The sequence below is a fragment of the Amborella trichopoda genome, chromosome 10 (genome assembly GCF_054954075.1).
Source record: "Amborella trichopoda isolate Santa Cruz 75 chromosome 10, AtrichopodaSantaCruz75HAP2 v2.0, whole genome shotgun sequence".
In the NCBI taxonomy this organism is placed as follows: Eukaryota; Viridiplantae; Streptophyta; class Magnoliopsida; order Amborellales; family Amborellaceae; genus Amborella; species Amborella trichopoda.
In genome coordinates, this window is record NC_142345.1 from 38,629,017 (window position 1) to 38,644,702 (window position 15,686).

Consider the following 15,686-nt stretch of genomic DNA (forward strand, 5'->3'; position numbering starts at 1 on the left):
CAAGGGGTATTGGATCTCATCTGGGTAAGGGTTTAAAAATTGGAACCATTTGGTTGGATCCGGGTCTAAATGTTGGACCTCAATACTATTTGGATCCGGATCCAGGTCTGGGTCTCGTAATATTTTTCGAGTCCCAGTATAAAAAATATAATTATATATATATATATATTTAAATTTTTAGGTCGGGTCCGATCGGATGCGGGTCTGGGTCCACATCGGATGCATTCGGGTGCGGCCCGAATTTGGGTCTGGGTCCCATATCATTTTTCGGGCCAGACCCAACCCGACCAGTTGTCACCCCTAACATGATTCCACTTTCTCTAAAACCTTGCAAAGTTTGTGGTGTTTGCTAAACTAGATATTTATGGGGATGCACCCAATGGTTGAGATTTTATATGGCCATGTCCAATAGCCGAAAATTAATCTCATATTTTATTTTATTTTATTTTTTTCACGACTTAAAAAATGCTTCCCATATAAAAGATAAAGGGTGCGGTTTGTATAGACCCAAGGCTCTAAACAATCAAATTAGAGCCCACCTTCATATAGTGTCGGTAAATATGGTTTCAATACTGAAAAGTTTTGTAAAAGCCTTAAATTATATTTTTATCTTAAGTTATAAAATTTAAAGCTTCAAAAATAGTGTAGATCGAACAGATCTATAAAAATTTAAAAATCTTAAAAATTGACAGTCTAAAAATTAGTTACAAGATGAACTATTTCTATAATTTGAAATCTATTTTTTTCTTATATCCATGCATCTTGATGATTAATTTGATGATATTTGAACATCAAAATAACCTCTTCTAGTTTTGAGGTCGGCTCTAATTTGATTATTTAGAGCCTAGGCTCTATATAAGCGTTTCCCAAAGATAAAACATGGGATCTACCCTTTCCCCACAAGGGAAAGTAAACCATGAACCACCTACGTCCAATCAACCAATGGATGGTGATGGAATGAGCATATAGATCATTTGGATCGTGTCATTTTTCATGGGTCCATCGTCACCGCCCATCTTTCACAGGCTCATAGCATAGTGACCTAGGCTTTTCACGATCACACGGATGACACATATGACAATCTCCTCCACTAAAAGTTACCAAAATACCAAGAATCCAACTATCCACTGTAAATGACTATTCTACCCTCAATTATTCCACATCATTCCGAATCTGACCTTCGAATCTCTGGGTCCCACCCAACCGTCGGCATCCACCCGCGTCCCGCCACGTAAGTAGAAAGCGAGTCAAAATTTGTATTACCGTACATACCTACATTTGAATAGCCCACGATGCTACGAAGAAACCAATAAGCTTCCTCGGATTGGACACGCCTCCGCCTATGTACACGTGTCCACGTCTGACGAGCCCCAGCAGAGAAAGGGCGATCTCGATCGAGGAAAATGAAGCCGTGCTATCCGACTGACACGTGTCCCGTGAGCTTCCCTATATTAAGAGTCTCGTGCTCGTGGATAGTTTTCCCCTAAGTCAGGGATCCAACGAATTCTCTACCTGCAAAATCTAACTCCACTCTCTCTCTCTTCTTTCTCTCTCTAACTCTTGTCTCTTTTCTGCTGCAAACTCTTTTTCTCTTAAACTTCCCAATTTGTCTTCAGCTCCAAAATATATCTAACATTTTTATCCTTTTTTTTTTTTTTTTTGTCCCTATTTTTGCCGGTAATCAAAAAGTTATTTCTGGTGATTTCTTCCCATCTCTCTCTTCATTCATCACCTGCAAATCTCTGTCTCCCCATCTGTAATTGGGTCATCCTTCCTTCTTGCATTTATAAATTGTTCATCTGCAAAACCAATCTCTCTCTATCTCAAAATTCAGCTTCAGCGAACTACAACAAGCCTCTCTCTCGATCATCCTCTCTCTTTCTCATGGCCTTGGCCAGACGACGGTTTCTCACGCTCCCTGCGGTTGCTCCCTGCCCGGATATCGACCCTGCGGCCCTCCTCTCATCTCTGATTCGTCTCTCCCGCACCATATGCACCACCTATCTCCCCACCCACCGTCGTGATGCTCGCGAGCTCATCAGACAGACCACCACCCTTCTTCTCCTATTTGACGAATTGTCGGACCACCACTTCTCGTCCACCGCCCTCCTTGCCCTCTCCGAGCTGCATTTCACCCTCCAAAAGCTCAACTTCCTCCTCCATGACTGTTGCCGCCCTGGGGCCCGCCTCTGGCTCGCCCTCAACTCCAGACGACTCTCCCATGAGTGTCGATCTCTCTCTCGTGACATCTCTGTTGCCCTCGATGTGCTTCCCCTCTATGACTTCGAAATCTCGCCGGACGTTAGAGAGCACGTCGCCCTGCTGTTGGAGCAGGCTCGGAGGGTCCAATTTATGCCCGAGCCTTTGGAGGAATGGGCTGCCAGAGATGTTATTGCAGTTTTGTCGGGGTTCGAGAGGGGCATCTCTCCTGACACCGGCGATCTTAGACGGATTCTTAGTCGTCTGAGGATCACGAGCTCCACAGAATGTGCAGATGAGATTTGTTTCCTTAAAGAGGAAGTCAGTGGTGGAGAGGGAAGCAGGGATACAGACCTCGTTAGTGGGCTCATAGCATTTCTTCAGTATTCGCAGAGTCTGGTATTCGATTTTTCCGGCAATTCCACAAGCTCTTCTGAAAAGATCTCCTCCAGCAATAAATCAAGATTTTGTAGTAACTCAATTAGTCCTTTTGGTGAGAGATGGACATTTTCTGGCGACTCCACAAGCTTTTCAGGCGAGTTTTTAAAGATTTCTGGCATGAACCTGACAGACTTCCGGTGCCCGATCTCGCTCGAGATCATGACAGACCCGGTTACCATCTCGACAGGGCACACTTACGACAGGATTTCGATATTGCAGTGGCTCTCTGCCGGAAACACAACATGCCCTAAAACCGGCGTGACACTGACCCACTCACACATTTTTCCCAACAACGCTGTTCATAATCTGACACACAAGGTCCTCCGCCTCATTGGCAAAGAATTCCCAGCGACCTCTACCAGTCAGAAACAAATTCTTCCACCGATTCCAGCTGGTAAAGCAGCTAAGAAAGGGAAGCAGATTCTTTCTGAGTTTTTAGTCACTAAACTCGTTGCTGGAATCTCACCAGAAAATGACATCGCTTTGCAAATAATCCGCCAGTTGGTGAAATCTGACCCTGATTTTCGGCAAACTTTGCCAGAATCCAGCGTCATTCCAGCTATCATCGCCAACATCAATTGCCCCTCGACACAAGAGAATGCCATGGCTTCGTTATTGAGCCTAGCCAAGTTGCCAGAAAACCGGACAGATATCGCAAATTCCGGTGGGATTTGCGGGATTTCAAATGTATTAGTTGCTGGAATCCGGCAAGAAACACGTGAATTTGCGGCTGCCACCCTTTTCTATTTGGCTGGAAATCGAGAACTCCGACCAATTATTGGCGAAATTCCTTCTACTATTCCAGCACTGGTTCAGCTGATATGGGAAGGAACAACTAGGGGCAAGAAAAATGCAGTAGCGGCTCTTTTGGGGTTGATCCTGTATCCAGGTAACCATAAAAAGGCAATTTCAGCTGGAATAATTCCCGCTCTACTTCACCTCCTTGCCCTAGATAAAAAAAAAGAGCTTTTGGCCGACGTGCTAGCTGTAGTCGTGACTTTGGCAGAGAAACCAGAGGGGTCTGCTGCTTTGATACAGGCGGGAGCCATGACCATTTTAGCCAGAATTTTGAGCAATGAAGCTCCGAGATCTATAAAGGAGTATTGTGTTGCCAGTTTACTCTCTCTGTGTGTTAATGGAGGGCCTGAAGTAGTTGCTGAGCTTAGAAGGGAGCCATCGATAATGGCTTCTCTGTATTCTCTTCAAACAAGTGGGAGCGCTCGTCCTAGTAAAAAGGCGAGTGCTCTTCTGAAATTTCTCCATGATTTCTATCCCTCGAGCCCTAATTTTTTTAACCAGGAAGCTCGACCAGGGATGCAGGTTGTTCATGCTCTGTAAAAACCCCAACTCTAATTCTTTGATTCTTTCTTTTGTGTGATTTGGAGGGTGTTCGCCTGTAAATACATTTGGGGAGCCCTAGTCTCATTTGTATGATATTATATTTTGATTTTGATGTCAAAGCTAGAAGATAAATGTTGCGGCGTTATAAAGTTTTGTATGCAGTTTTAAAAGGTTCTCTATGATAATATTGTTTTGATATGAAAATGAGAAGAGATAGATTTCGCAATTTAAGATGGTTTCTTGTGGATATGTTTGTCTTTGAGAGAGAGAGTGAGAGAGATTTGACACTGAATCTCTTTGTTTCTTTGAAGACAATTTATTCTGTAGCAACAACACTAAATTTCAGATACATTTCATATATGCATACATTAATTGGTTCTTGTATTATGGGTTCAAGAATAGGAGAATTCATGAGGAGGAGGATCTTGGGTCCCTGCCGTTGATATATACCATGCCTTCTCCAATCCCACCACCACCTCCTCCATTGATGGCCTCTGAACCTTATACCCTGTGCACGAGAGTGCAATCTTTAACGTGAGATCAAAGGCCTCTGCTGAATAATTCCCCTTCATTTTTGGATCTGCAAACTCTGATATGTTGCCTCCTTTAGTAAGCTCCTTAGCCTGAACAAAATTTTTAACAAATTATTTGTGACTTCTTAAGTTTGTTGATTCAATCTACTTTGTGAGTAACAAAAATTTGAACCAGTTTCTCAAGATTTAATGGTAAAACCAGTGGAATATGGTTCTCAGAAAAAATGAGTTCTTCTTCATATGAGATTAAAATGAGGTAGAGCCCACCAAATTTAGTGGCGAAGTCAGATGAATTCAGCCAATTGAAAAGGGTGTTCTGCTTTTGATATTTTGATGAAATTCGTATAAATTCTACGAAATTTAGGGGCAAAATCAACAAAATTTGGTTCACAAAAACAATAGGTTCTTTTGATCTTGAGATTTTGATTCAAAATTTAGCTGAATCTAAGCCTGGAATTAAAACTTTGGTAGAAGTGTTGGGCCAACAGTCAAGCTCTCTCTCTCTCTCTCTCTCTCTCTCTCTCTCTCTCTCTCTCTCTCTCTCTCCATTTCAAAAGGAAGAGATGAACCCTCCAAACATTCAGTTGAGCTTAATCAAATTTGGGTCAAAATCATCCATTTAAAACTAGCCTAAATCCAATTGAAAATCTGAAACTTTGGACCAGGAATAAAACCAACTTCCTTTCTGCTGCAAATTCAATAGAGAGAGAAGAATCCAAGAACCCCCTCAAGAAGAATTTAATATCTTACCATTCTCTCTAAAGGCATTGGTCTTCTCAATTTCAGGTTGATTGCTCTCTTCCCTGAAAGGATTTGGAGAAGCATGACCCCAAAGCTATACACATCACCTGAAGCTTTGACTTGGTGGTTTCTCTGATATTCAGGGTCCACATAACCCAGTGTTCCTCTCACTTCAGAGCTCACATGTGATCGCCCAATGTCTATCAATTTGGAAAGACCAAAGTCCGAGACTTTGGCTTCAAAATCATCTCCTAGGAGGATGTTGGCAGGCTTTGTTAAGGAGCAGAAAACATGATCGAATCAAAAGTTCAGTAGAGACACAAAATTTAAGCATGACTTAAGTGAATGTTCAGCAGAAATAAATCATAGGGATCCATGATAAATTTCTAGGTTCTGTAGAGGTGAAAATAGTGAAATATATAAAGATGGTGTTCATTTTGAAGGTTCATTAAGAGAGACATTACGAAAACCATGCTCAATATAAAGATTAAGAAGAGAGACAAATGAGAGGGGGGAGGGGACGGGGTCCAGGTTGGCTGTATATTTATTTGCAATAGTGATTTGGTTGAGATGAGAAAGAAAACAGAAGAGAGAGGGAACATGGTTGAATAATGACTGAAAAGCTGAGAGAGAACAGAAGAAGAGGAAATACAGGGGCTTTATTTTCATAAGCCTAATGTGGTTGATACCAGAAAGTAGAGGGATGCTGCTATGAATTTGGGAGTTTAACAGAGCTAGTTAACAGCTCTTTCTTTTTCTTTTTTTTCCCCTTTTTTTTGGTGGGGTGGGTGGGGGGGAAGGGGGGAGATATAGAATGCCAACCTTAACATCGCGGTGGACAATGCATCCTTCTGGATATGTATGGAGGAACCAAAGCCCTCTAGCACTATCTATTGCTATCTCCAGCCTCTGTGTCCATGACAATACTCTGTCCTTGCCTGGTAAGATCCATCATTACCAAAAGGATTTAGGAATTATGAAAGAGCCACACTGGGAAACTGAGAGACTAAGTGACTAACTAGTAACATACCAATTCTCAAAAGAATTTAGGAATTACCAAAGAGCCACTCTGAGAGACTTCCATTACAACAAAGCTCATAGACGAGGAAGAACTCTTCCTCTTCCTCACAATAGCCCAAAAGAGAGACAAGATTCGGGTTCCTAACATGCGAGAGACTTGTAACTTCTCTCACGAAGGTTTCTCCCTGTCCTTCCTTAAAAATGTGCTTCACTGCAACTCTTGTGCCATTCATGAGGACACCTTTGTACACCTTTCCTAGCATTTCAAACACTGTAAACTATCAAGAATTACAAATAATTCACTCTCTCAACTTTCAAAAAAGAAGCGGAATTTCCCTCTCTTAACATGTTGATGTAGAAAACAAAGATTCCATTAACCTTGGAAAAATCCAACTTGTAGCCACAAAGAATCAGAAAGACTGTATGTCTCTCTGACCTTCAAAAGAAAAAGAAAAATTCCCTCCAACACCATGTAAATTAGGTTGAGAAACAAGAGGAACCACTAACCAGCACTCCCTTGACCAATGAAGTTCAGATCACTGAGATCATTTGTTGCTGCATATACCTCTTTCACTGAGAGTTTTTTACATGTAGACACCTTAGGCGGTAGTTCTTCCAAAGCTAATTGGATGCAGGAGAGAGAAAAGTGGTTATATGGGTTATATGAGTGAGAAATTGGGTTAAAGAGAGAAATAGATGAAGCAAGTACCTTCTGTTTCTTTATGGGTACTCTGTATCCTCTTTCTTTTGAGATAGACGTATCCCATGAAGAGAATTGCCACTGATATCCCTATAAGGATCCCCATCGCTGTTAACACCCCTGTATTTTCACCAGCAATTCTTCAGTTTCCTCTCTCTCTCTCTCTCTCGCTCTCTCATTACTCTGAAGCAGGAAAGCATCTGCTTTCGATCACCTAGTGATGCTCAATTCATCATAATTTATCTTGGAATGCATTTTTATAGTCATTGTGTTATGTGACGATTACAATGATCACATAAACCGTTTGACCATCTTTGCATAATGATTGCCAATTCTTGGCGAAAAAATAAAGAAAAAGGAAGACGGAGATCAGAAAACAGCACTCTTGGTGGGGGATTCTACCTTTGTATGCCTTGTCCTCCTTTGTGTCCTTACTTTTCACTTCCACTGCAAAAATAAGCATACCATCTCACTCAAAGCATTACAATATCCTCAAATTCAGGAACCAAATAGTTAAATTCAATCTAGGTCTCTGGATTCCAACTCTCGGAGTCCAGCATTGAAGGCTAAGAGACATTTTGAAGAGATTTGCTCCAACGATCTGAATTTATGAACTCAAAGAGAGAAAGAGATGATTCACGTACCTCGAACATCACTTTGTTGAGAGAGGCATTCAAAAACTCCCGAGATCCATTCAGAGTCCTCAATTTTAGTGCTTACCATTGAAACCAGAACTGCAAACTTGCAAACATGACTGCTACTATTAACCAACCCCACATCAATAGAAACCAATTCCCCTATCTGATCCCAACTCTTTAAGCACAGTGGGCAAAGCTTATTCTCTCTCGTCAACTTGCAATTCTCTCTCAAGGAGCCTAACTGAGCTCCAAGATTCTTCCAAACATCTTCAACTGTAAAACCAGAGCAATTGTCATCACCCCATGCCAATCTTTGGAGCCCACAATTCGCCGCTTCTATGCCAGTCAAATCCTTCAGAAGGTTGAGGCATGCTCTCTCCTCTCTTGGATGAGGAAATATTCTACCACTAGTTTGGTTTGATTTCAAAGCCAAGGCAAAGAGATAATCTTCTAATGGCCCTGAACAACAATTGTTGGGCAAGAAACCATCCCAATTTCCACCTTCACAATTTGGAGAATTTCCAAAAGTGGAAACTGTAAAATTTAAGGAGCAAACATTGGAATTGTAGGCCTGTGAATTAGAGGTTGGGAAGAATATGGAGATTAGAAGAAGGGGGAGTGATAAGGAGAGGTGGGTTTGAGCCATGGAGGAAGAATTTGGAATGGGTTCTTTTCCTTTTGCTCTGTGGAAAGATTTGGCATGTGAGGCTCCTTTGTTGTTGGATTTGGCTCTATCTTCTCTTAGCAATGAAGATGACTGTAAAAATGGGAAATGTGTATGTGTGTGAGAGAGAGATTAAAATTATGTATTAAATATGGTATTATATTAATACCCAGAACCTTTCTATGATGGTCCTTGTTGCGCTTAGCTGAATCTTTTGCAGAGTGAGATTGGTCTACTGATAAATCCAAAGCTCAAGAACTTGGCTCAGGCTTGGGACTCAGCCCGGCCCAATCTGAGTAACTCGGGACTCGCAGAGTAATGTACTGGAAATCACCTTAAAAATAAAAAATAAAAAAATGTAAAAATAAAAAAATAAAATAAATGAAAGAAGTTTAGTGATACTTAGATAGATCTTTTTTTTTTTTTTTCTTTGCAAATAGTTGTTTAGTGATACTTAGATAGTTCCCAAAATTTCAAGCCAATAGTGGGCTTCCAAAAAACCATTTTTCCTGAAGGAGTTTCTGTACCGTATGCTCCTGCACGAGCATGCTATACACACTCAAATATAAAATCGGGCATATGACAAGAAACACTCAAAATTATCATAAACGAACATTAAAATTACATATATAATTATTTACAATTTTATATGGTTTTTACGATTTTTTTTTATATATAACCCCGAGCAGTGTAGGGAAAATCGACTTGGCCAAGGTCCTTGGTCCTTGGCCCTTGGCTGAGCCGAGTGGACTCATCCAATTTTGTTACTCCCCAAAAACAGTGAAAGAAGCTTAAAAAGGGGTAAAAAATCTTTAAAAATAAAGAAAGTTGAAAGGATTATTTGAATCATTAGGAGACTAAATTGCATTGAAAAAAGCTATAAAAGATGGGTTATTGAAGAAGTGAATTTATACATAAAATATTTTAGAATAATTTAAAAAAAATAAACAAAAGCACCCAAATAATCTTAAAAATTAATAAAGTCTTCTAAAGAAGTATTTCTAACCATTATGCTATTGTGTCTTATTTTTTAAATTTTTTATACAAATTTTCTTGCATATGTTTGGGCCTGGCAAGATCTACACCTAACTCACCACGAACTCGCTTTACCCATAGGGCGAGGTTGAGGTACACAACCAAATCTTAAGTCCGAGGATACTGACCCCAAATTTTATCCAAGTACTTGAGTCAGCAACAACAGGGCTTAGTCCAAGAAACTTAGCCGAGTCCAAGTCGACTCGCCTGAGTCACTCAACACTGGATCACTTGGAGAAATGAGAAATAGAGAGAGAGGAATTGGAAAATTGACCTCTGTGAGAGAGAGAGAGAGAGAGAGAGAGAGAGAGAGAGAGGGGGTGCCGGCCATTGTTGATGGGATGATAACAAAGGGAAACGACAGTTGGAAAAATGATTGAAAGAGTTGCTTTGGTGGTTAATGTTGTTTTTTTAGAATGTCGTCAAGTGTTTTGGATGACAAGGCAGGGCTTTAATATGATGATAGATGAAAACATTTCATTTATTGGAGAAGCCGTCGCTTAAAACCACATGGCATTTATCAGGTATGCTCCTATTGGCTTTTAGCCACCCTCAAAACTTTCATATTTAACAAGCCAAAAAAGAAGAAAAATAAGAGTTTATGGGCTGCAAAATATTTTTTTTTGAATTAAAGAAGGAAAATATTTATATAAGGGTGAGGCTCTAAACAATCAAATTAAAGCGCACCTCAAGATTTCACTATAAGAGATTATTTCGATATGTTGAAAACGCACAATTTATCATCTTGGCCTCTAGATATATATATGGACATGAAAAAATTAGATTTCAAATTTGAAAATAGTGCGTCTTGTAATGTGTTTTTTGGACTATCAAATTTCGAGATTATCAAGTGTTCATAGATCTGTTCGATCTACATTATTTTTTAAACTTGAAATTCTATAATTGGACATGAAAATAAAGTTTTGAACCATCACAAAGATTTTCAGTACTAAAATAACATCTTTTAACATGATTTGAATATGCACCTTACCTTGATTGTTCAGGGCCTCAGCCTTATACAAACCACACCTTCCATTTTATACATTTCATCATTTAGGTCTAAAATTTTCCACGTTTTTCTTTCAACTTAGTTTTACATTGGTCGATATCTTAAACTTAACTTTTTTTGCTCAAATTAAAAACCAATTTGAAGATGCAACGGAATTTTATTTTAGCTTTTTTTTTTTTTTTTTTTTTTTTAAGGTGGGGTTAGGGCATAGTGGTTAAGGGACCGGATGTCTCAATAATGTCTCATCCTCTATTCCAATAGTTAACATATCAAAAACCAGAAAAGATAAAAAAAGGAAAAAAAATTTTTTGTTAGAAAGGCGATTTCGAGATCCAAAATTTTCAAAATACCGCTTTTTTCCCCAAAGGGCACATGATCCTAACCACAATCAACTCCACCTGCATCTTAAAACTCGGTCTCATGCGTGTTGCACTAAGTGTGGTTAACCTTCGCCTTATCTAAAGCCAAAGATCACGTTGCTCTAGAGCAGTAGCCTGGCCCAACTGTGTTAGCCACACTTAAAACATACGCAAAACGTAAATAAATACGTCCACTGATTGACTATAGGTGCCTCTGCACCGATGCGAGTGTACGAAATGCAAAATGCACCTTAAGCTCCCACACGCCTGTGTCGCTCCTCATGTGAGTCGCATACTTGAAATGCTAACAACCAAAACACTGTTTTTTTTTATTTTTTTTTGGGTAAATCTGTCGGGATTACAGCCCCTACCTGTTTTTTCAAATAGTTTAAGAATAGCTTTATGAAGGTGTTAGCGGGTTGGGGTTAATGGGAATGGAAACCACAAAAGTATTTTCTCAATAGCCATATAGGTTCATTTTTACGTAGGCCAAAGACACCGATGCAAACATACGAAGTGCACTTCAAACACACAAGTGACCACAGACTCTGTATAGGTCCTCTCTCCTCACAAACACTCATTTGACTCTAGGACAAGACAAAAGCAAAATGATTTATTGGCCCCATGGGAGGAACATAATGTCCATCTCTGCCCTAAGTATTTATGGAGGGGAGTGTCTATAAAAACGATCATTTATCTATCTTTTGTACATGGAGATCATAACCATTTTTGTCCCTTAAATTTTAAAATGAGTGGATGTAAGTGCATCATTAAATAGATACAAAATTCCCAAAAAAAATTATTGGACTTCATGACTAACCCAAGCCAAAATTTTAAGACTTTACACCTTAAACTTAGTGACGAGTGTCGAAAAATTAAATTCAAATGGCCTGAAGAAAATAACATTCCAAGATTGAACAAGGACCATTTGAACAATTAAGATCAAGGTGCTAAAGAACTCAGTTTTTTTTTCTTTTTAAATAATCATTTAGTTATACTTAAATGGATCAAAAAATCACCCAAAGGCTCGTTTGCTTGAGGAAGTAAGTAGAAGCTTGCTACACATGCTAAACACATAAAAAGATATCTTTCAAAAATAAAGCTTTTGAAAATAATATAATTTTTAAATAACTCAAGTATTTTTCCTCCTGAAGTATATAAACACTCTTAATTATTTAGTCTATTAACTGATAAAAATTTTACCATTTTGGCGATTTTCGTTGTTCTTGCCTTATAGCTCACAACGAATAGAGATGAGCTTGGGTTTAAGCTCTAGTTCTATCTCCACTTCTGTGCTGAGCCCATTGGGCTTCCAAATTGGGCTTTTACCTTACCCTTGGCAGTAACCTGTATTAGAACCTAGGACTTGGCACTAAATATGGAACTGGGAGTTCAATAATTGCCATGGGCCTGCATGGCCTTAATTGTTATTGGGATCAAAAGAGTCAAATTTTGAGGGGAATCTTTATAGAATTACCTTGAAACTCTTGTGATTTCTATTATTTATTCCATACTTTTTGGGTTTTTACTACTGTTACTGTTGGAAAGCTGGACAGATTTCAACCAAATTTTGCCCAAAAAGATGGAGACAAAATGCAATAAATACTGTAAGGGCGTATGCTTGGGTGGACCACTAAATAGGATTACACTATTTTCTACACTACCTGTGCTGGTCCACTACAGCAACTACTTTTGAACCCCACATCTGTAGAAAACAACCTCTAAATAATATGATTATTTCTTAATAGCTGGGGGAGAAAAAAAGAATTCCTTTTCCCTAACTCCATAATAGTAATAGTAAGAATAGTCTTAGGGGCATGGTCCAAACCTCTGTTCTATGATATCTGATATATGGTACACCTCGGGGGCATTGCAGTCGATTCGCAGTGTGGAAGGTGGAGATTAGTTGTACCCAAGGGGGATTTCTGCCGTCAGAAGTTCATCTCAACCATCAGTCATTGGAATGAGACGGTGAGTGTCCTAGGGTTGTACCATACACCACAACATACATAACAGTCATACATATCATGCATTTCCCCAAGAAAGTAATACCATAGTAGTCATGACAATGGAATTTCCATGGTCACGAGGGACGTTACAATCATGATTGTGTTTTCAACTGTCATTAGGGCTATAATATTCTTTAAAATTCGAAATATTTCAGTTTCTGTATAAATTTCAGTCAATTTTTAGCACAAATTCAGGACTCCGTAGGCCAGTTTCAAAGTTCAAGCTACTTGTTGAAGGGTGCCTAATAAACAATATGGGTGCCTAATAAAAACCTAGTCTACTGTTGCATGCCACCCCAAATCTCTCGAATAGTATGCTGCACGCCAGACCAAATCTCTCTCTCTCTCTCTCTCTCTCTCTCTCATACACACACACAGAAACACACACAAGCTGAGGGAATCGATCGAAACAGGACCTGTAGCAACTCAAAAATAAAGAAAATACGCATATATTGTCTGCTATATATGGCTTGCAAGTCGCAATACTGAAAAATTATAAAACAAGCAAACCACAGGACAGGATACCACTCATAACAATTAGAGGTTACAAGAGGGTAATCTAGCTTTGTGTCCCTAAGTCTAAACCTTAATGAAGAAAATGATTCTACCTCGTGAACTTATACCCAATTTTAACACTAAATGAGAGAAATCGGGCTCACAGAAGGAACTGTATCGAGTCAATATTTATTTTTAAAAGAAACCATAGAAACTTCAAAAGGAGAATTCAACCAACAAAACAGAGAAAAAAAACTAAGCAAAAAGAAAAGGCTAGGTTAACATAAGTCTCCATTAATTTTAAGTACCAAATCCCTGCAAAATTTCAAGTTGCACAAAGTTAATGTTTCGAAAAATCTAGTAGTAATAAGTTATGTCGACTCAAGCAAATAGCAGATATCCATTAATAAAACCATTGAATTAATGGAAACTTAAGAGGAATTTATAATAAGGATCAAGAGACTAGAAAGTAGCTGAAGGAGACTTCAACTGCAAATTCCACTATAGCACACCTCCTGTTCTTTGGTATAATCGAGCTTTGGATTGGTTAAAAGTGGTATTAGAAGCACTGGGAGGTTAGATAACAGTAATGCAGCTAAATGGAGAGAATAATTTTGGTCAATTACATGGGATTTCTTAAAAGATTCGCTACAAATTTCTTCGTGGTTTCCGAAGGGAAGTTCCATGTGCATAGGCGCACTACAGCAGTGGTAAATTGCAGACTTTCTCCAACAGGTAAACACCCTATCTGAAAGTTTGTAAAATATTTTGTAATTAAAAGATAAACAATTGATAATCTGGAAAATGGTTTGAGCTCTTAAAAACCTAGATCTAATATCCATTTGGTATTTGTTCACCATTGGAGCGGTCATTCATTTGGATCAGTTTAGGGCACCATATGGAAACTTTGTGTTCATTGTTGGAGCAAACATTCATTTTTATGGTTTTTAAAAATGAGAGCATCAATTTTTATACAACTGGGAGGTAACACTCTAGAACAGGTCTCTAAATGATTGGCACTAATAATTATGTTCTAAATTGTTAGTCTTTTATTACAAATTTTCCTAAACAATGGTTTTATGAACACATCAGCTAATTTAGAAAGCTATATAAACTAGTGTACATTTACAACATGACAAACTCAGAGAATCATTACAAGTGAATATGAGTCGTTCATGTAGGACTATGACTTCCTCTAAGCCATTTTATCTTATCCACTAATGATGAACATTAGCACAAGAAATACAATAAACGTCACACACACAGAGGAAAAGGCAAACACCACAAAAAGTCAAGGCTTCGAATTCCATTACACAAGTCTTTGATATTAGCAAAAATCTCAACTTACGTCTCCATTGAGAAGAAGATTCTCATATTTCATAGTGAAAACACCTCCAAGTACTTTCCACTCTGTATTGCTTTTATGCCACTACCATTACGTCGGAAGTTAACCAAGACTTGGGAATGCATATGATTTTCTCCTAGCTTTTCATCCAATGCAGATTGTGGACCTTTTACCATGTTTATGGGATGAAGAATCTTCTATTTCAATTGCAATGTTTATGGGATGAAGAATCTTCTATTTCAACAAGACAGAATGCAGATCGTGGACCTTTTCCAATGTTTGTGGGATGAAGAATCTTCTATTTCAATCGCAATATTTCATGATTTCAAGACACACGACCATGTGGAATTTCCAGTATTCATAATTGTAATTTGAATATCTATTGCCAACAGTTAGTAACATTCCTAGAGAAACAAATTACAAATTTCACAAGTTACCAGAAGGAAAAGCCTAGAGGGCAGACAAATTCACATGCCTTAGGCACCAAAATTTCAAATTAAGTTTGGGAAACAACTATTCATCAATTCCCATACCATTGCATTGAAAGTCAAAACTCTAGAATCCTTCAAAATCCTCCCATTAAGAAACCAACAAAAAAAGGTCTGATGCTGTGTCAAAAGCAAGGAAAGGTTCAAACAAATGAAATGGATTCCTATTTAGAAAACTTTAAATTTTGGGACATTACAGAGTAGGAAAAAAAAAACATTTTTCTAACAAAGGAAAACAAGGTATTCACTAGCTCATGAACGCTAGCAAACTGAATTTATTAAAGAGAAAGAAGAAATAAAAATTGCTGAAAGCAACTATGCCACAAGGCACGACAGCACCCATATTTTGTATGTGTCAGGAATACCGGTGGCATATGTATCATGGATGACAGATGATACCAGAAAAAGTGGAGAGGCTAACAATGTTAGAAGTACTTTGAACATTACCAACACTATGTAATGCACTATATGTTAGTTGAATATGCCATAGGGAAGTATGAAAAATAGAGCTTAAGCGATTGTTTTGCAGGTACATGCAAGAAACGAAAGCACCAAGCAAAATAGACATAAAGTTCAATAAGGAAAGCTGTTTGAATAGTCAGTAATGCAAAGGTAGAACGATTATAGAGAATTAATCTACATCTTAATAGACAAAGTAGTGTCATTTCA

General features: G+C 38.6%; 2 protein-coding genes across 11 annotated transcripts; one reads left to right on the plus strand and one right to left on the minus strand.

The window, feature by feature from the left end:
• Positions 1-1,639: 1,639 nt before the first annotated feature.
• Positions 1,640-4,207, plus strand: LOC18434097 (U-box domain-containing protein 19). Its single transcript, XM_006844172.4, has one exon. It carries the CDS (start codon positions 1,885-1,887, stop codon positions 3,976-3,978), a length of 2,094 nt encoding a protein of 697 aa, XP_006844235.2. The 5' UTR covers positions 1,640-1,884; the 3' UTR covers positions 3,979-4,207.
• A 54-nt stretch (positions 4,208-4,261) lies between these two features.
• Positions 4,262-12,629, minus strand: LOC18434096 (putative receptor-like protein kinase At4g39110). 10 transcript variants are annotated; one of them, XM_020667113.2, is made up of 9 exons: positions 12,509-12,629; positions 7,620-8,370; positions 7,378-7,422; positions 6,985-7,095; positions 6,783-6,896; positions 6,313-6,546; positions 6,078-6,193; positions 5,265-5,525; positions 4,262-4,604 (listed from the first exon to the last, which is right to left on the minus strand). In XM_020667113.2, the coding sequence occupies exons 2-9, from the start codon at positions 8,257-8,259 to the stop codon at positions 4,374-4,376; spliced, it is 1,752 nt and encodes a 583-aa protein (XP_020522772.2). In that variant the 5' UTR covers positions 8,260-8,370; positions 12,509-12,629; the 3' UTR covers positions 4,262-4,373. The 10 variants fall into 10 exon arrangements, 3 of the variants coding, with proteins under 3 accessions (XP_020522772.2, XP_020522773.2, XP_088705683.1); XR_016042615.1 differs by lacking the exon at positions 12,509-12,629 and having other exon boundaries at positions 5,265-5,506; positions 6,313-6,526; positions 7,620-10,335; XR_016042614.1 differs by lacking the exon at positions 12,509-12,629 and having other exon boundaries at positions 6,286-6,526; positions 7,620-10,335.
• Positions 12,630-15,686: the final 3,057 nt, after the last annotated feature.

Excerpts from the sequence above, each read along its gene's own strand:
- LOC18434097 (XM_006844172.4), top strand. The coding sequence starts at position 1,885 with ATGGCCTTGGCCAGACGACGGTTTCTCACGCTCCCTGCGGTTGCTCCC.
- LOC18434096 (XM_020667113.2), bottom strand. The coding sequence starts at position 8,259 with ATGGCTCAAACCCACCTCTCCTTATCACTCCCCCTTCTTCTAATCTCC. Across the intron at positions 6,897-6,984 it reads TACCCATAAAGAAACAGAAG|CTTTGGAAGAACTACCGCCT; the intron begins GTACTTGCTTCA and ends GCATCCAATTAG. Across the intron at positions 5,526-6,077 it reads TTGTCCACCGCGATGTTAAG|CCTGCCAACATCCTCCTAGG; the intron begins GTTGGCATTCTA and ends TCCTTAACAAAG.